Raw genomic sequence first — 20,587 nt, 5'->3', positions numbered from 1 at the left:
AAACTATTACTGAATATAATGGATTTGAGTGATATTATGTATTTTGTTTCATGATGTATTTGGTAACAAAATAAAAACACACAGTCAGTTTTCCACAAGTTAACATTTTTACTCCGCAGTACAGAAATCATTTGAGCCCCATCCGTCGAGCATTTGTTTTGTTTTCTTAAAACATTGGTGACATTTTGCACAGGGCCCCGGTCATGTCAATACTGCCATAGACATTTTGGTCCTTGCTAACATGTCAGAGCCGTTGAGAAGAACTCAGCCGACACTGGCACTGCTCCTCTCTCTGCTCTGAAGTGAGGGAGAAGGAGAGCTCCCTAACACACACTAGACAAGCAGATTCCAGACTTACAGTTAAGCAGCTTTTCCCGCTGATGTGTGATAACCTCCGTGTAGTGGCCTTAGAATCACGGATAACCCATCAGAAAAGAGATGCAAGGCAAAGCTGAAAGAAAACCCGGGCCTTCCAACAAGTAGCACAATTTACAGCTAATAGGGGGGTCAGTTATGTCAAATCACATGAGCATTTTGCAAAACGAATACTGTGGTTGGACACGGATTACATAAAAGATTATCTAAACTTTGTGTGCTTGATACTTCCCTTCGATCTGTAAACACAGGAAATTGGAGAAATATAGCCAACTCAGGATACTAGTAAAAGCACCAGTTGTAATTTGTAGGAAAATAGAATGATGAATAATCCCTGGAAGTTATCTCAGAAGTAAATCGTTTCTTTTAAAACTAAAAACGTGCTGTTAAACCGGACCAAACTCGAAACAGATCAATTCGCAATTTTGCAAACCCGATCCCCCTCTGCTTTAAGGTTATCTTCTTTACAGCCAACACCAATACATTTTAAAAATATGCATTTCTTCATCACTTGAATACATCTGATATTTTGGCATCTTTGGACTTTTCTAAGCAGGTCGAGATAAAGATCACATGATGGAATCTAAATACAGGGCATTGATAAACAATCAGTGCAAAATGGATCTTGTTTCCTGATTATAAAAAGCAGACTGGCAGAACCTTCTCCCCTTCTCCCCCGAAAACGCTAAATTTGTATAACGGTTTACATGAAATTCCATTATGGGCAAAACATACACTTGTATAGCCAGCTCGCCCAATTTGGTTGCCATTTTTTTCTTTTCTTTTTTTTTTTAACATTAAGATTATGATCATCTGAATATCTGATATTCAAGAGCAGCTGGAGCTAGTTTACTGGTCAGCAGCGTCACCGAAGATGTCATTCTTCTTGCGCTCCATTTCAGCAAAGTCAAACTCTGTGCCCGTCATTCGCTTGTAGATGTCTTTGATATCGTTGCAGGTTGTCTCGAAGTGAGTCGTAGCATCGTAGGAGCGAGAGATGAAGACCTGGGTGCAGATAAACACAAATGTAAGTACTGTAATCAATATTCATATATCAAGTGAGCACAATGTAAACACTAACCTGGCTGTCAGATCCCAAATCAGTTGGTGCATACTGATCACTAATGCTCACAAACCTGCAAAAAGATCACATACAGCACAATTATTTCTTTTTATCAGATTGCTTTTACATCAAAGTAAGCTTTAGATGTCAGCAAGCGCATGCAGACTCAATGCAAACGTACTTCTGCTCAACTGGTTCCAAAAGGTCCAGGGCTGGTTTGATCTCCTTCTCAGGGTCGTTGGTCTCCACAGTGGTGCTGATGATGGCTACGTATTTACCCTGGGCTGCCACGTTGTGTGCGTAAGAGATCATGCACACATAGATATCTAGAAGAATTTAATGTACAATAATGTATTGTTTAATGTTTGAAGTCAGTCATTTTTATCCTCACCAAGATGGCATTTGATTGAATACATATTAAAATGTAATTGATTCATGTGCTGACAAAGCAGAATTGTCAGCATTATTACTCCAGTCTTCAGTCACATGATCCTGCAGAAATCATTCTAATGTGCTGATTTGCTGCTTAAGAAACATTTATTATTATTAATGTTGAAAACAGTTGTACTGAGTAATATTTTTGTTGGAACTGTGAAACTTTTTCCAGGATACTTTTATGATAGAAAAATTATAGCATTTATTTGAAATAGAATAAATTAATTGAAAATAAATTGGTAAATGTACCAAAAATGCATAAAAATACATAGACATTTTATACTCTTACAAAAATATTTCTAAGAAAAAGTGCATTAAAAGTGCACTTCTACTTAAGACATTTTTTATACGCTGCATGTCATCATTTTACATTTCTTAATAAATATAACTTAATATGACCTAAAATGACTGTTCACAACGGCATACTTTTATTTACTTTTATTATTTATTGTGGAAATAAAATTGCTTTGAAATATACCGAAATTTCAATGGTTTTTATTATTGCCTACTGACATTTTGGTTCCTTTCAACTCTAAAGGACCCCAAACTTTCTAACACTAAACAAAATATAAAATAACGTGACATTAAAATCTGTTTGTGAATAAGAGCCCACACAACTAGAGTACTGTGACTTCCTGTCAGACTAACCGTGCTTCCTGTTGACCTGGATCTGAGGGATGATGATCTGGCAGGAGTTGGCATCGCTGGTGTTCTTGATGGGGTGGCTCATGATGCAGATGACTCGGATCACCTGACCCACCTTGTTGACTCGGTCCATGACATAGCTGGGGTCGCAAATCAGCTGCTTGCAGCGAGCGATCTGACCGTGAAGAACAAACAACATTAAGTCAAAGCACATTTTAAAGTTAAATTAGATTTCACACAACTTGCAACAGACTCACCTCTCCCTCGGATTTGACGCCCACCACTTTGCCGTTCTCTACAACAATTTCCTCAATGGGTTTGTTCAGCATGTAGGTTCCTCCATAAATGGCACTTAATCTGTGAGTGACAAAAATAAACTACTAGTGCACTTACAGAGTACTGTAATCTAAGCACACTACACACAGACACATTTACAATGCTGCAAAACTATTAATGAAATTAGTGAAAATATCAGTGGCAGAATAAGCGGTTGGGAAAACTCACCTGGCGAAGCCTTGGGGCAGCTCTCCCAGGCCATAGAGAGGGTACAGATATGGACTCTTTCCGTACCTCGCCAAAGACTCACTGTACAACTTAATCCTGTTTATCGTCTCCATGCAGGGCTGATCCAGGTATCTGGACAGATAGGAAGTACAAACACCACAGCTTTAACTTTAAGGGACAAATAAGCCTGCAAGGTTCTCTCAGTGTTGTAAGTGAACTTTCGGCAAAAAGATAGATGCGTTTTCGACTCACTCGTCTGTGCGGTAGAGTGCGAGAGCGTGGCCGGTGAAGTCGACAACATCCTGTCCGAGGTCGAACTTTCTGTACACATCTCGCATGGGGGTCTTTTTAGGGTCAATTCCCTCCAAGGTCTTTGGGTCGTTTTCATCAAAGTTGGCAATGAACACGAGGAACTTCCTGAATCGCCTTTTCTCGAAAAGCCCCATAAGGCCTGAGAGAATTAATACGTGTTAAAATATTTTATATATATATATATAAAAAAAAGCTCCATCAGCTCCATGACAGCACACACTATGTTTGGGTGGATGAAAAACATGCTAGCATCTCTCACTTAGTTTGCAAAAATTAAAGAGGAACTACAGAATTGTTATACACGCTACAATTGCATCATGGTATAAAATGAATGAAAAGGGAAGTAGGGCGAGTGCACCAAAAATCTGCACTTCACTGTAATTCCTCTTGCACTTATAATAACAGACCATGTCATCCATTCAGGCCACGGTGGTTTGGTTCAGATAATAAAACACTCCAGCCTAGTTGGCTATAGTCTCTGCCTCAGATGGCAGGACCATGGGCCGCCCACAGCCTGTTCACTGACCATCGGATGAACATTGAATACAAAAATGGCAAGAGCTGGCTTAAAATCACCAGTTTCAATCGGATCCTTTTGGCAGTCCAAAAAAAAGAAAAAAAGAAATCCCAGAAGAAAAATCTCCTCTGCATTTGCAAAGTATGCGACCTTAAATCTTATTTGTTCTTAACTTTAGATTATCAGAACCGTACAAATGTCACTTACTCGATGCCAGAGCTTCAGTCTCAGTGGAGGGCACTTTGTAGATGCTGCCCTTTTTGTAGACAAAGCTGCCCTCAATCACTTTGAAGTCTAGGTAACGTGTCACCTGTGTGATCAGCAGCATGCGCACCAGCTGACCTAAGAATGCGAAAAAGACACAAATGGCAAACAAACTTATCAAAACGGTAATACTGAATTTCTATCCATTGATGTTTTGTATTCTTGAGGCATTTCCAGAGTGACAGAAAACTGCTAAGTAACAGGATGAGTGTGGCCGAGGGATCCAGCAGCGCCTGGTGCAGAGCGATCCAGAACGTGCTGTGTATTTGGCCGAGATTACAAATTCCAAGAAGTGAAGACTGAAGTGTAAATGTAGAGTGCGATGTTGTTGCTTCTTACCGTTGGCCATTAGAAACTTGGGAATTAGGTCCACGTTCCAGTCGCGGCCCTTTCCCATGGACTCAGGGGGGCTGCCAGGAAGGCTGAAACGCTTGTACAACTGTGAGCAAACCAAGAGACAATGTTAGTATCTGTGGAGATATAGAGAAGAGCTGTGGGGTCAGATGTCAAACAGCGACTTACATCCTCCAGAGGGGTGATGGAGGCACTATCCCCTCCATAGTAGGAGTTCCTGTCCATGTGCAGCACCTTCTTCCCCTTCACGGACATGATCCCGGACAGGATGCATTCCTAGAGGAAACGTATGAATGCAGCTTCAGTACAACACATCTCAGACATGTGACCACAATAACCCCAGGCATTTCAAAATGTAGTCATGGTTTTAATAATATAATGAATAGCAGTATTCTAGTGGTTTTGAAGCAGGCTGTATCTCCATATTAAATCAAAATATAAATCGCTATCTGTCTTACTTCGACAAAGCTCGCATTATTTGTTTTACAGAACCAATCCAAGCAGGTTAACATCCAGTAGATAATATGCCTTTAAATTAAAACAAGCCCTAGCACTTTTTTGACTTCTTTTCAGAGGCAGTGTGGAGTAGGTCAAAGGGACAATAGAGGAACGTCCTGTAAGCTTCCCAAGAATTCCACGACTGGAACAGACAGCTTTACTCAACATAAACTGTAGATCACAGTTGCAAAAACAACTTAACCTAGTTACAGCAGTATAAATTACACAGAAGTGTAGAAATGAACTGAGCAGGTACTAAAAGTATGTTAAAACACTTTTCCTGCCAACTGTGAACACTCCCAACAAATAAGATTTGAGCCACTTGAGCCAAGGGTTGTTATTTTGGTTTAATGCTCATTTAGGTCCTTTATCTAATATTTTTTATTTCAGCTTGATTTCAAGTGACGTAAAAAGTTAAAAACAACACCATTCATAACATCTTAATACACGTCACATAGAGCTTTCTATAGAGAAATGCTATAGAAAGATGACAAACATGGATGTTTAAAGATATGCCAAAAAAAATTCTCTCAAAGGCCATAAACATTTAGAAGCAGCGAACCAACGGATCATGTGATGGTGTGGACTTTACACGCAATGCAGGCCATTGAATGACAATTCACAATGACGTGCTCTCAAAACGTTTAACAACAGTAACTCATTTTTTGGCAAGTAACAACATTGTTTTCTTCATTACGAGCTACAAATAATTTGACTCCAAATGTTCTGATATTGCATGAAAGACCTATCCGAGCTAAGGTCTTAGCATTACAAATATGCAAGCAAATACCTAAACAAGACAACGGCTGCTTTGCATCATGCTGCTAAGACAGGTTAGGATGGAAGTTGAATACATGATGGCACTATACTACTCAAAGCAGAAAACGTGTAATGTTTACATCATTTTTAATTCACAAACCAACCTCGCTCTATGAAGGAAAATGCATGCCCGACACAAACCCTAACAAGCAAAAATGTCTTCCGACATCACCCGGTCAGTGCACGCCAAGGGAGTTGTTAAAAAGGCTTACTTTTCAGCTTTTAAAAAATGCTGTTTAACACAAAAGGCAGATTCTCATGCCCACAAAATCAATGTCCATGACTCAACTGCTCTCAGCTCAAGGGATGAGTCATTTAAAAAGGAAAATCTTAAAACAAAATGACTTCAACAGCAGTAAGGGTTAAATGTTAACATTATGTACGGTTCAGCCGCACGAGTGAACACCACCTGCTTCTCCTTACTAAAGAATCAGGCTGCAGTCACATGAAAGGCCCTAAGAAACACTCATAACATTTTTATTGTATCCGTCTTTCATGGCGTTAAACACCTGCTGGGATCCAGCATTCTGGCTTCAGATAACTCTGTCAGCTTGTTGTTATCATTTTAAAAATCATCACGCTCCAGTTAAACACTTCTCCCACTATTCCTGCAAAAGCAAACTCAATCATCCAGTAATTGATGTCCCTTTTGTTTGCCGCCTTTGCCTGCAAATCCACGGTAGATGATTCATCACAATTGATTTTGCAGAGAAAGAGGCATCTACACAATATGAGACAGTATAGCTGCCAATAACAAGAAGAAAACAGTGACAAAGTAAAACGTGTTTTACCATAAATGTACTACCACAATAAGATGCCGGTATAAGACTTCCTGTTATCGCATGTGATAAAATGGAGAAAAAAAACCTTGAGACATTTGTTCTATTAAAACTCGGAGCGGTTTAAGCATCAACGCTCCTAACTTCCAGCCACTACACCAGCCTGCTCAGGCTAAATGGATTATGCAATAAGCCATGTAATACCAGAGCTGTACTGTGCTCAGAGGGACTGTGGCCACAGGAACTGTGAGGAATTCCTTATAAAACATCCAAGACGGGAGCATTGTTGCTTTTTTATCTCTCATATGCCACCCTCAGCTTACCATTCATGTCTGATTTGCGGAACTTAAACATACGACGTCAGTCTCGGTTCCTCTACAGAGCAAACCAACGCCTATCTGTTGCTCTACTGATAGCCTAAAGCACCTCTGCACAAAAACGTCCTCTGTTCACTTCCCTCATTTCCTGTTTTAGGGGAACCACTTTAAACTCATTACATGAATCAAAACCAATAAAATGTGCATATTCGATATCCACAATCAATAAATCGTTTTAAGTGCACACTTGAGTCTGCCATGATTAGCATGGATCACAGTTCAAAATCAATACAAACTTAATGAGACTACAAATTAACTGAAGACATGAAACAGAAGATGCCCTTTTTTTTACCCATTGTGACGTATATTAAAGTGAAACGGCTTATTGAACAAGAAAAAAAAATGTAGGGTGGGACTTGATTTTGTTAATAGGGAATTAATTGGATGGTTGTGGTTTGCTATTGCAGTGATCTCATGTGAGTGACAGGTCGTTGCACCAAAAACATTAGAAAAGAGATGTCACTGCGAGGGGAGGGAAAGTTATTTTGATTAATGATTACAAAGGCACATAAATAAATAAAAATTGTGCACACTATATGGTATTTTTATATCATGGTGACTAAGAAGCGAAATAAACAAACCTGTTGTTTACTTAATCTTGCATAAACCAAAAGAAAGCAAAGTATTCAGGGACAGTCCCACCAAACAAATGACTGACTGAAAAGCACAGTACAGTAGCAGCCGGGAATCATTTTCAACATGAGTTTTCCCCTGATGCATGATATCTAGGTAATTATTTACAACAATGTATACTATGAATAGTGTAATTTTGCAGCTAAGAGCCCAGCAGATCTGTTTTATCTTAAGCATGCATCATGTCGTCTGTATTATCAGCATAACATAACTTCCTGACGAATAAACAGGCCTTTAAAGCATTGTAATGTAATATGCAATGAGAGTTTTCTGTTTGACTTGAGGGTGTGGTTGTTTACTGACATATATTGACGCAATAAGTAATCCTAAACTCGGTTTATTCTATCATTTCATTATGAAGGAAAATATGAAATAACCCTCGACCCTTAAAATAACCATGAAGTCAACCTTTTGTAAAAAATAACACCTCAACATTGAGGAAGCCATTCATATCACATCATACACTACGTTTTGAAAAGTAGAGGAAAATACTGCATGCTAACTATTTTCTATAAACTTAATAGAATAATAAAAACACCCTACATAAGTAATTAGTGGTCATTTATTAGCTAGACACAGCGCAAGCTGTCTTGTTGGCACTGTCAAAACATGAAAGCCTCAATACAAGCGCGCTATCTGGTCTCAAATATCACACTAAAATAACAAAACACAAGAAGATTCTTGGTGCGTTATTAGCATGATTATTAAATAACATGAAAAGCGATATAAAATAATCTTGTGTAGTCACAAACCACCGTCAAATTTGTAACGTTAACCGAGGCCTGTGAGATAGCATTAGCCGCGGCTCTGAGCGCCAATGGACAACTATAGCTGATGCTAAAGTTAGCATAGAAGCAGATAAGCATATCACGTACAGTTCTATTGAATGTCTATTAGCTCGAGGCTAACCTTAGCAGAGTAGCTAATAAGCATTTCCGATAGAACAAGACTGGCTGCTGATTAGCATGGTGCTAATTTGAGCATGTTAGTAATTAGCCTCCTAAAGTGAGCGGTACATGCAGAGCAACGCCTAGCAAGACCGAAACAGCCTCTGATTGTGGCTTTTCTACATATTTTTACACCAAGTGAGCGTGCGTATTTGGATTAGATGATTTTCTGATACCGTTAGCCCGGTTCCCAACACGATAACGTCGTATTCTTCATTCATTTTTTCCTCGTCTTTAATCCCCTTTTCCTATGCGTCGGCGCGAAGAAAATGGAGATCTTGCAAAGCTGGAAATGAAAGAAGTGCGCTGTCACGTCACTCACAGAGGGTGTGGCTGAAGTGGGAAGGGCGTGCGAGTTGACGCGTTCTGAGATGCGATTGGTGGACTGTGTTGTCAATCACCGAGGGTTAATGCGCGAGGCTGAATCGATTCATCCCAGTGACTCGCATCTTTTGATACGTTCACAAAATGATATCACATACGTGAAGTAAAATATATTTAAACTGTACCAGGCATTAGATTGTTTTCTATTGACTTATGTTAATAAAGCTAAGACAATAAATTCACGATATTTTGTTGTTGTAAAATATAAGAGGCAAATCAACATTATGCGAATATGGATGTATGTTTTGTGACTGATTTCCCTTGTTGAAAACTCATTAAAAATATTTGAGTGAGTCATGAAATCGTTCATATATGTATTAAACACAAGTTACCATAATTTGTAAATGACCAAATATAGCTGTAAAGCCAAGCTCATAGTTTCATGTTATATGAAAAGGGACAAATAAAAAATTAAAATAACCCAACTTGATAGGTCAAATCTAACCTATGTAAGGCTGGAGAAACTGGTTGGAGAGATAGACTGGTCTATGAAACAAAGGACCTTGCTGGAAATTAACATCTGACCTCCCCCATACAGTCTCACTCCCTCTCACGCCTAAAGACTCACACAATAATATATATGTGGTTTAATATGAATGATTATTATGTTTAATATCATTTAAAATGTCTCAGAGTGAGTGGTACAAATGTCTCATTTCCAACTTAGTTAAACAAAAAGAAATCAGGTTTTGAGAAGTTTAGAGAAACTGGAAGGTTGTCTCTAGACAAATGGTCTCCTACCCCCAAAAGGTGTCAACTCTGAATGTAAATTCCCATTATTAACATGTGAAAGAGGTTTTGGCTATTTAATGGAATGCAGTGGAGGGATCGGGGCGCTTTCTGTATCTAGACTGGCCCGTGATGGCTGGGAGTGACCGAGACTTCCAGCCTCATGTATTTGCATCAGGTTGTGTTCGCATCTCTTCTTTTTATTCATGTTTTATATTGATTATCTTTGAATTGATTATACAATTGACCTGATACCTGATTTAATAAATTGTTACATTTGATTATTCAAACTGATTTTGACCTTGTTCATTTAATAGTCTAAAAGTAATAATCAAACATTCGTTCACTTTTAGTGATGCATAGATATTATCAAAACCTTTCATTTATGGAGTCAGATGAAATAACGAGTAAATACATATGAGAAATGTATTGCATTTAACCCAAATTACTTTGAGATGCTGGAAAGACGGAACGTGCAAGAAACCTTCCCTGTGCTATTGGAAACCCCCATTGGACCAATATAAACCTACATTTAACCAAATTTAAATTTCTAATAATATTAGGTTTATTAGAAATTCTTTATCAAATGAGGCTGCAAATATATATTTTCACTCTATGATTCTTTCTCATTTCTCATATTGTTTGACAAGCTGGTCTAATATAGTTCTAAAACAATTGGAATTATTATACAAACAAGCACTTAAACATTTTAATAAGGAAAATGCCTCATTAAGTTGAATGTTTGTTTAGTTCAAAATGCTTCAGCTCCTCCTCCTCTGGCTGATTTAATTTATTTTAAAACTATTGAAAGTAACTAAGTGAAACTAGAGCAAATTGCAAAATTTGACATAGGAAATCTTCCTTTGGCTTCTTCATTCAGAGCATCACTTCAGTGGAATTCTATACCACAATCGTTGGTAAAGAATGCGCATCGTTTAACTCATTAAAGGATAATTTTAAGAAATGGCTTCTTCAAAATCAACAATTAGAACATTAATGTTGCCTCTATTATTAAAATGTATAATTTCATTATTATTATTTAATCCATAACAATAACTTGTCTTTTTTTCTTTTATATAGATTAACTGTCCCTTCTTAAAATAAATAAATGACTTTCATAAACATAATTTATTTTGTAACTTTGTATCTCCACTTTTGCATAATGTTCATTCAAAGCAATTATTTATTCACTTGACACAGTGGTTACATTTCAAGACTTTCAAACACTTCTTTAATGTTAGTTTTTATGGCATACTGTCTTGCTGTATTGCCGGTGTTGTCTTCAGAATCTCTGAGTCCCAGCTGCAGAAGTGTCTTAACGGCGTCCGCATGCTGTCCAATGCAGGCCATATGTAGAGCTGCAAACCATTCAAAAATATTTTCACTTTGCTTTCTAATCAAAAAGATCCCAATTACGGCATCTCCTTAAGGTGGCATGCAGTGAAACACACTGTAAAGTGTCCTCCTCCTACCTGATCTTCCTTTTGCGTCTCTTGCATGAAGATCAGCGCCCAGGGAAAGCAGTGCTTTTATGGTGCTTGTGTGACCTTCCTGAAAAATGAGCATCGAGATTGAAGCCAGATCAGAAGAGGAAGCTGAAAGTGTTTTCTTAACTGTGCTTCATGTTTAATGCAACCGATAAAACCTTAGCAGCATAGTGCAATGCAGTCAGATCCAGTTTTGTGGCTCTTGAGTTTACATCGACACCAAGGTGACGCACGAGGAAAGAAAGTGCTTCTTCTTGAGCAGTAACAGAGGCCTGGTGCAGGGGCTGCGCTCCGAGAATATCTACTGCTGAGGGACATGCCTAAACCAGATAAACGTGTACATAAACATGCTCACATCTAATAAAGGAAAAACCACATGAGTTAATGATATGTGCAAATATGTACCTGGTGATTCTCAAGGAGCAATTTAGCAATAGCTATGTGTCCATTCCTTATGGCATCCATAAATGGTGTGACTCCACAACTGTCCTTCCCATCAGGCTCATAGCAACAACTGAATTAACATGCAAACCATGTGAGCTACAGTATATAATAAGGACCTGTGCTGTGCTATTCCCAAAACACATTTATACTCAATGTTACCTTTTAAGCAAAATCTTCACTGCATCCTCACAGCCATGCATAGCTTGGGTGAGAAAGTGGCATGGAAAAAAAGATACATAAATGCATCATATGGTAATTTGAAAACACATTCATTCCTGTGCTACCATACCAGCCGTGTGGAGGGGCGTCCTGCCAGTCTTGCTCTTTGTCTTCCAGACCTCAGGTTTGGCCAGTAGGAGGTGGTGTATGATGGCTGGATCTCCTTCTCTGCATGCAATGTGAAATGAGTTCCATCCATCCTTGTTCTGCAGCATTGGGTCAGCACCGTGACCCAGCAGCTCCAGGACGACCTCAAGGTTTTGTCGGGTACAGACCATCATAAGAGGGGTCCTAGAGGTTAAAAGTCAGTTGTGTTCAAACTCAGCAAAGCTGAACAAGAACAAAGAGCAGTGTTGTTATCATTAATTAAAATGAAAACTAAGACTATTTGAAAAAATTGCACATTCTACTTTTCATTGTATATTACATTTTTATTTAATCCAGTTAAAATAAAAATAAATACAATACAATGTTTATATTTTACTATAGTAACTTATATTTTTGTTTTTATTTTAAGTTTTGGTAATTTTCGTTATATGCTTTAAAAAAAATCTATTTAGATTTCATTTATTTTCATTTCAAATGTAGTAATGTTAGTAGGCTACTTCAATGTATTTTTTTATACATTCAAATTTGTAGACTTTATTTCAATTAATCAAAACAATCCTTATATTTCCTTATAATATTTCTTGTTCTGTTGTACTTAACAAAGACAGCAACGGTATTATTAAAAGACACACAAATGTATATAAACTGCGGCAGGCGTGTATATTTAGCATTAGGATAAAAACAATTCCTTCGAGCCGGATTCGAACCAGCGACCTAAGGATGCCAGCATAACCTCTACAGTCCTCCGCTCTACCAACTGAGCTATCGAAGGGGTTGAGAACTGTATGGCGGCCTGGTTGCATATTACATTCACTCAAACATGCAAATTCGAGCAGGTTTTTTGACATACCAGTCTGCTTTCTTCAAACTGTCTATTTTCGCTCCCCTGGCAATGAGATACCGCACACACTCACAATGACCCATGGAAGAAGCCTCATGCAGAGCTCTCTTGTAGTCGCTGTTATACACATCAATGTCCATGTTGAGCTCCTCTACTAAATATCGCAAAATCTCCATGCGTCCATGTCTGGCAGCATAGTGCAGTAAAGTATCTCCAGATTTTCCAAAATGAGTACAGATGACAGACTGCTTGTTTACGTGCTCATTGAGTTGCTGTTTAACTGTGCACAGCTCTCCATGTTGAATTGCTTTGATTAAGTGTTTTAATGTGCTTTCTTCCTCCATTTGGCTCAATAAAATCCTGTTAAACAGACTACTTTAAAGGTTAAAAATACACACAACAGTCATACATTAGTACTGGTGAAATGATAACACCAGAGACCTTACTGCGTGGTCGGTCGGAAAATGTGATTGTGACGACGAGACGAAAATTTTCTTCAAAATAAAAGTCCCTTTATTTGTATATTTTAAAATATTGTTTTTATCTTTGTAAAATACAATATTCGCACAGATATCATAAAACAAGAAAAATATTAAGTACAATAGCAAAGCGTTGTGACAGTGATAGACAGACAGATAGACAGACAGTCAGACAGACAGACAGACAGACAGATAAATAGATAGATAGATGGATGGATGGATGGATGGATGGATGGATAGATAGATAGATAGATAGATAGATAGATAGATAGATAGATAGATAGATAGATAGATAGATAGATAGATAGATAGATAAAGACAGACAGACAGCTATATAGATAAACAGACAGACAGAGACAGGAAGATAAACAGTCAGATAGACAGACAGACAGACAGACAGATAGATAGATAGACCGATATAAAGACAGACAGCCAGCTATAGATAAACAGACAGCCAGCTATAGATAAACAGACAGAGAGAGAGAGAGAGAGAGAGAGAGAGAGAGAGAGAGAGAGAGAGAGAGAGAGAGAGAGAGAGAGACAGACAGATGTGATAGAAAGATAAAAAGGTGTGAAAGTGGCTTACAAATGAATTCACCTCCAGGAAAATTTGTACATATATTATTTAATATTTTGACTTGGGGCATTAGCCTTTTATTACAGCACAATTTGCATAATTTATCAATACCGTTTGTGTACAACCACAAAAACCATGACAGTTTGATTTTTTTTTTCATCAGTTTACATTAAGTGGAAAACCAGACGGATTATACAAGCATATCTTTGTACAGTCAGCATACATATTTAGATTTGATTAATTTTTCATAATCTTTTTCTCTTTTTGTAAATAGAATCTGGACACAAAAATAGTATGAACAAACCACCAACAAAACATGCAACATCCAAAGTGAAAACACCATACGTTTCCTGATTCTACTTTTGAGTCAGTAAGGTCAACATCTGTTCTATATAATACAGGGTTAAACTGGTGTCTGTTGTGCAGGTCAAGTCCAGTCCATCAGAGGCAAGCATGGGGAAAGCTTTTACCCTAGTGCATGTACAACATGTAACACACAGATCAAAACACAATCGCTCTGCTCCTTTCCCTCACACATGCTCTTCGTTGAACCAGAAAACTAATACAAGGTCATAATTGTACAAAAAGAAAATTATTCTTTTTATTTACATGGCTTCTTTTTGTTTATTTTTCTTTGTTTTGCAGAGGTGAAAGAGTCAGTGTGGCGAAGTGAAATTGGAGCATGCACGAATTATTCAAATGAGGCTGCGTATGAATTCATGTGACAATTTGTTATGATGCTTTTTTCCCTCACCTAGTTTGTAAACATATATAAATAAATAAAAACACACACATTCTGGGAGATCAGAATATATAATGAAAGCTGAGCATTGTAGCCTATATAAAGCTGAGTGCAGTGAGATAGTTGTGTTTCCAGACACTGTGTTTGAAGGGACGAGAATGACGAACCAGTCTGCTATGATCTTGTAAACACACATTTCGTTATGTACATAACTAGCAGTTCAATGGTTGAGTAGGATAACTACCCTACGTTTTTGCAAACTCATTGTTGCATGACCTCAAAATAGCATAAAACACAACCAATATATTATTGTTATTATATATAAACAAACATATTTACCATGTGAAAAAAAAACATACAAAAATAAAAAAAGCCCTCATTCGTTATGCTTTATCTGTCCTCCGACTACTAAACAATAAGTACACCAGATGCATTTTCGGTTGCATAGAATAACATACACAGAACCTGCGGATTTTGGTAAGTTTGGCACAGGTTAAAGGTCGACTTAACCCTTAACGCTGGTCGCTTGAGTGAAATATCTGTAAGTGCTCGACCTGTAAAATGGCTGGGTTATGTGTTGTAAAGGTTGTATCCACATATCCTAAGTTTCAAGGCATAAACACATAAAAAAACAACATATAAATAACACTAATGGCATTTGATTTAAGTGTCTGCATTGTGAGGTGGCCACACTTTTCTGAAAGTACGAGATGGTGCGCTCAGCGTCTCAATGTCTCCTTTTAGACATGTAAACCGAGAAGATAATTGCAGTTAGCCAAAATGATCAGTAAAATTAAAAATGAACACTTTGTGATGTCTCATCACCCTGATCCTCATTGCTATCGCATTAAGCTGAACCTACTTGATCAAAGATCAGCCAATAACATTTAAGCAAGGCTTTTTCATCGAAAACCTGAGTGTTTAGGAGTTGTTTTTTAAATATTTTAAATAAAACATAATATCAGCATTGTATCAGCAATATGATGACTTCAACATCTGGACAGACACTACATTGACCCATTCAAACTCTAATCCTCGAGTAATCAAGAAAGGCCGATGCGTTCGTGTTTGTGTGGGGGTTGACAGTGTTTGACTGTTGTAAATGGCAGGATGTTCCGCTTCTTTGACGAAAACTCAGAAAAAAACGATCAACCTACATTCGTAAAATGCTAGACACAAAGTGCAAATCATATAACAGTGCTGGATTTGACATTTTCAACTGATGCTGCTGCATGTTGGTGATATTTCGTCTTGAAACATTCATCAAATGAGCAAATCATAAAATCAAACACTTTCTATTAATTTCTGTGTGAGTCACAAGAGACCGGCAGTTTTCTTAAACGTTTAAATTATTTGTTATTATCCACTTTTTGATTCATAGAGTCTTAGGGCTCTGAAACGGTATTTCTGAATTCAGTATCGCACAGCGAAAGACAAAATTGTTACTTCTGTGAGTGGAAATAACCGTACTGACACAACGAGTCATCACAACACCCAATAAATCCTATTTCATTCATTTCATTCTGTCTATATAATATACCATAAAATACTCTTCTAATCCATCGATAATATGCTTTAAATATCAGTTCTTTCAACACATAATAACATCTGGGAGGGAATGTAAAATAACGATAAATATCTAAACTGAATTTGTCTCTATCATACAAAAATAATGTATATGATGTATCTATCTGTAAATAATCATGATGTTCTCATATGAATAATGCACAAACGGGAAAGTTACTGGTAATGTTCACTCTATCATCTAACTGTCTGTTGTGAACCAATGTACACATATTATTATACATACACCAGTATAAATATGTGTGAGTGATTGTGAAAGTGCATGTACACATACACGTATGAACATAGTGTCAATCTCCTGCTCAATTTTCTGAGCTTTTCCCAACGTAGAGATCTGCATCTTGTCACTAAAGGTCAGATCTTTCCTGTAAACACCATTATACACCTGTTTCTCCTTGGCTTGGGTTAACACAATCACACGTGCCAGTGCAATCGGGAAGCTCCCTGTGTAGGCCCTCCAAATTCAGCTCAGTTTAGTCCCAAAGAGTGCGGCAGAGATGTGCGACTCCACTGCCTGTTCTGTCCTCGCGCCTCATCTGACCGCCGTCTTTAGGAGTGTATCTGAGCTGTGCTGGCCAGCAGCTTGTGCCAGCTCACCACCCGTTTCCGCAGGTCTACCTTATCCAGCCACACGTAGGCTTCGCCAATTAGGGTCTTCTTTACGAACTTGCCTCCATTTGAAACAAGAAAAAGCTGCAAGGATGGGAATAAACATGAATCACAATTCACTACTTAAAGTTGGATCACATTTTATGCATCGATGCCGTACCTGAATGGAATGACCTGTGGGGTTCATGCAGAAGCGGAAAGTTTCGTTGAAAGACGGTTCGCGATCATGACGACACACTCTGGTCTTCTTCTTGATGATTCTTTTCTGAGTGGCCACATTCACCACATAGAGTTTCACATACAGGTCTGCAAAAGAACATCAACAGTAAGTACTGAGCTTTCATTACATCTATGAATGCTTATTTCTTATTTCTTATCTTATTTCTCATTGGGTTAATTCTGACAGAAATTAAATTCCTGCCTGTTAGCTTTGAGGCAAATGCTAGTATGTAGCATCATGCTAGTATATTCCACAACAAAATATTATGTTAATATACACAGGGGAAAATGGGTCAAACATACTGATGATTCATGTTGCACCCACAGGCGTTGACAAGTTTTTGTCCAATCAAATGCTTGCTAGGGTTAATCAGTCCCTCCCCCTAATGTCATCTGCCATCGATAAGCATTAGCAAGTAGCAAATCTAGTTTTTACCAGGCTAAGGTGTAAACTAAAGCCTAGTTTAGTTTATTACAAAATGAAGAAATGTGTTTATAAACTGTATATCAAATCAACTCATGTTATAATAAGCGTGTGCGAACGTTGCTGTCATGTGTCTTGTTACCCGGGAGGTGGTCGGGAGACTTAAATTTGTAGGTGATGTTTCTGCACTGAAGAATCTCAAGCACCAGGTGTTCTCCCTCTGTCTTCATCTCCTTCTTCAGGGCGATCTTTATTTCCCCCATCACCTGAGTCTTACCTAAGCGCACAAATACACAGTCACGTTAATATCTCAGTTCTTCTTCCCAGTTCTTATCTATGTATCTTTTCCTTCCATATTCTGTGAATCTCTGACCCGCATGAGGAGGAGCATAAATAACACGGCACATGAAATAGATTAAGCCACGAGGAACTAAATTATTCTACACTTAGATAAGGCATAGATAAAAGAATAATATAATATAATATAATATAATATAATATAATATAATATAATATAATATAATATAATATAATATAATATAATATAATATAATATAACACCATTCAAAAGTTTGGGGCCAGTAAGATTTTTTTTTACATTTAAATTAATAAATGAATACCTTTGTTCAGCATTTATTATGTTACAAAATATTTTATTAAAAAAGTTCTGTTCTCATCACAGTAATAAACTACATTTTAAAATATATTAAAATAGAAAACAGATCATTTTTGTGAGATCATTTAAGATTTAGATTAAATAAATAATAAAATACAGCCTTGGTGCGCATAAGAGACTTCTTTCAAAAACATTTTAAAAAAAAATGTACAGACCCCAAACTCTTGACCTGTAGTTTACATAAAACTAGTATATAATATGATTTAAAACAATGTAATATATATATATATATATATATATATATATATATATATATATATATATATATATATATATATAATATAGAAGTAATGAAATGTATTTGCTGCAGTATTATAGGCTCAAATACACTGCTATTGACACAAACATGCACAAATAATCCCCAAACCACACAACATCCCATGCAAACATTACCCTCTGTATCTCCATGAGCAGATTTCCCAGCTTCTGTGCCATTTGGAATCTTTCCACTAAATAATAAACAACATCAGGTCAGAGTACACATGGAGTGCCAAGAATTTTTTTTTGTTTAATTTAAATAAATCATATATAAAAGTGTTCTAGATATACTACGAAATAAAACCGAGAAACTAGATTTTTTATTATTTTGTACAAAACTTGATCGATTAGCAATTATAATGAGAGTCATACAGAAAAGCACTCACAATCTGGGAACCTGGAAGATAGCGCTATCCACCGCATTGGTCCCGCCCTCTTCATCCAATAGGCTAAAGGCACTGCCACTCAGACCGCTGTCCAATGAGGCTGCAGTAACAGGAGCATCACCAGATCTATGGCTGCGGGACGCTGTTTTTGAAGTGGACTATGTGAGTTGCACATGTCACATACACTACTTACGACTGGCAACTATCAGTTATGGGGTACATGGATATGTCCACATATCCACTCCCAACACATACACACAAATATACAGTATACTGGCACTGCTGGCAACATTTAAAGAAAGCATGACAGCACTCCATAAATGAAAGTAAATATCACAGACACAGATATGCTAAGCAGACATCAGATGACAGAAGCAAAAGCACAGACAGAACAAATTAAACTGTTCATTAGTAAACTGTGTTTGAGTTTTGCACATTAAGTATTTTGCCTGAGTAATTACATTATGCTAATTCTGTTAGCGTTATGCTAAGTTTATTTTAACATTTAGGCCTACTTTCATGTTATCAAATTAGATTATTTTACTGTTGTTGCATTTCCGAGTGTTTGACTGAGAGTGATGGCGATGGTGTGACGTGGGATGCATGATTTTGGCACGTAATTCATGCACACAGTCTTTTTCAAACAGATTCAGCAACGGTAACGCTATAGGCATCTTACGAGACTCTTTTTGGATGGTCAGGGGGACAGTGCTCCTTTCTAGAGTTTCCTATCACAGTCGAACGCTACTGTTTTGTCCCCTGGTTTTAGGGAAGCACGTTGCTGGACTGTTGAATGAGACTGAGACTCGCTGCATGAATTTCCTGTGAAGTGGCAAAGGGCGAATTCCAGTCGGAAGTGAGCATAACTAGGCCCTACTCGCTCTGAAAAACTAAGCACTTTGAAGGTTGCATGGACTTTGAGCAATATGTGTCACTGCTACTCTACTCATCAAAGTTAAGGCCTGTTCACACCAACAGAAATGTTTGGTTACACTATGGTTACAAAAATTTGGTTAGATTTTCACATGCGATTTGTCTGTTCAGACCAGTGTTGCCAAGTTTGTGGTTTTCCCACAGAATTGGGTTACTTTTAAGTTCTTGTCATAGGTTTATTTATTTTTGTGGGTTGATTTCCACCCCGTACGTATGATTTTAGTGCTCCAACACCCCCAAAACTCCCCCCAGACGTACAAATTCAGTGGAGAATTCGGCCGCCCGACAAAGAAAATCGCATTGGCCAATTTTTGGGATACTTTTGACTGGCTTGGACTACTTTTGTTGCACAGACCTGGCAAACCTGGTTTAGACAAATACGGAAAAATAAACGGCAGGCTGAATGAAAGTGCAATTTCACTCTCTGGCAGTAGATGGTGCTTACAGAAAAGCTTTTTTATTAAAATTACTTTGTTTGTCTCAGTATTTGATTTGTTATTTGCAACTTTTCATTTATGACACCCACTTGTCACAGAGAAGAAACAAGTCAAACATCAGTTACATGTTTTTAAACAGCCGTTCAGATTTTGAAAAGGGATCAGAACACCTCTCCATAAAAATGTTCCATGTAAATGTTCATGCCGATCTAAACAGATAAATTACCCGCTGTTTATTGAACGCAGCATTCATCTTGGTGTGAATAGGGCTTTAACTTGATAAAAAATGCTAATGTCTGTTAAGATTGCTGATAAAACCTCAAATATTGTTGCTTTGTGTCTTTAGTTCAATTTTTTCAACGTGTGTGCTATAAAACTTCTACTTAAATATGTAAAGACATATTTAATCCTGGGGTGTCTGAGAGCAACTGAGGGTATTAAAATAAATACATTTCTTCAGGTTTCAAAACAAATCGTGAAGATGCACCACCAAGGTTCACATTATCATAAACTGCTAATTTAGTTTCTT

General features: G+C 37.5%; 3 protein-coding genes across 3 annotated transcripts in view; all 3 read right to left on the bottom strand.

The window, feature by feature from the left end:
- Positions 1-88: 88 nt before the first annotated feature.
- On the bottom strand, positions 89-8,851 carry gdi2 (GDP dissociation inhibitor 2). The gene is made up of 11 exons (XM_079622760.1): positions 8,699-8,851; positions 4,638-4,745; positions 4,455-4,554; positions 4,059-4,193; positions 3,275-3,473; positions 3,023-3,154; positions 2,776-2,875; positions 2,522-2,693; positions 1,620-1,764; positions 1,457-1,511; positions 89-1,380 (listed from the first exon to the last, which is right to left on the bottom strand). Exons 1-11 carry the CDS (start codon positions 8,741-8,743, stop codon positions 1,225-1,227), a joined length of 1,347 nt encoding a protein of 448 aa, XP_079478886.1. The 5' UTR covers positions 8,744-8,851; the 3' UTR covers positions 89-1,224.
- A 1,742-nt stretch (positions 8,852-10,593) lies between these two features.
- ankrd16 (ankyrin repeat domain 16) lies at positions 10,594-13,221 on the bottom strand. Its single transcript, XM_079622759.1, has 7 exons — positions 12,744-13,221; positions 11,856-12,076; positions 11,726-11,768; positions 11,528-11,636; positions 11,281-11,442; positions 11,108-11,186; positions 10,594-10,993 (listed from the first exon to the last, which is right to left on the bottom strand). Exons 1-7 carry the CDS (start codon positions 13,076-13,078, stop codon positions 10,839-10,841), a joined length of 1,104 nt encoding a protein of 367 aa, XP_079478885.1. The 5' UTR covers positions 13,079-13,221; the 3' UTR covers positions 10,594-10,838.
- A 597-nt stretch (positions 13,222-13,818) lies between these two features.
- pcloa (piccolo presynaptic cytomatrix protein a) overlaps positions 13,819-20,587 on the bottom strand; it is a gene marked incomplete at its 5' end in the record, with an annotated part of 50,934 nt that continues 44,165 nt past the window's right edge. Inside the window, 5 exons of the mRNA XM_079624231.1 lie at positions 13,819-16,809; positions 16,886-17,031; positions 17,511-17,645; positions 18,438-18,493; positions 18,689-18,830. Coding sequence (XP_079480357.1) covers positions 16,666-16,809; positions 16,886-17,031; positions 17,511-17,645; positions 18,438-18,493; positions 18,689-18,830 — 623 coding nt within the window. The 3' untranslated portion in view covers positions 13,819-16,665. The remainder of the gene's footprint in view (positions 16,810-16,885; positions 17,032-17,510; positions 17,646-18,437; positions 18,494-18,688; positions 18,831-20,587) is intronic.

The sequence above is a fragment of the Phoxinus phoxinus genome (assembly GCF_949152265.1).
Source record: "Phoxinus phoxinus genome assembly, chromosome: 9".
Lineage (NCBI taxonomy): Eukaryota > Metazoa > Chordata > Actinopteri > Cypriniformes > Leuciscidae > Phoxinus > Phoxinus phoxinus.
The sequence above is the reverse complement of the archived record's forward strand: the minus strand, read 5'-3'. Positions and strand labels throughout refer to the sequence as shown.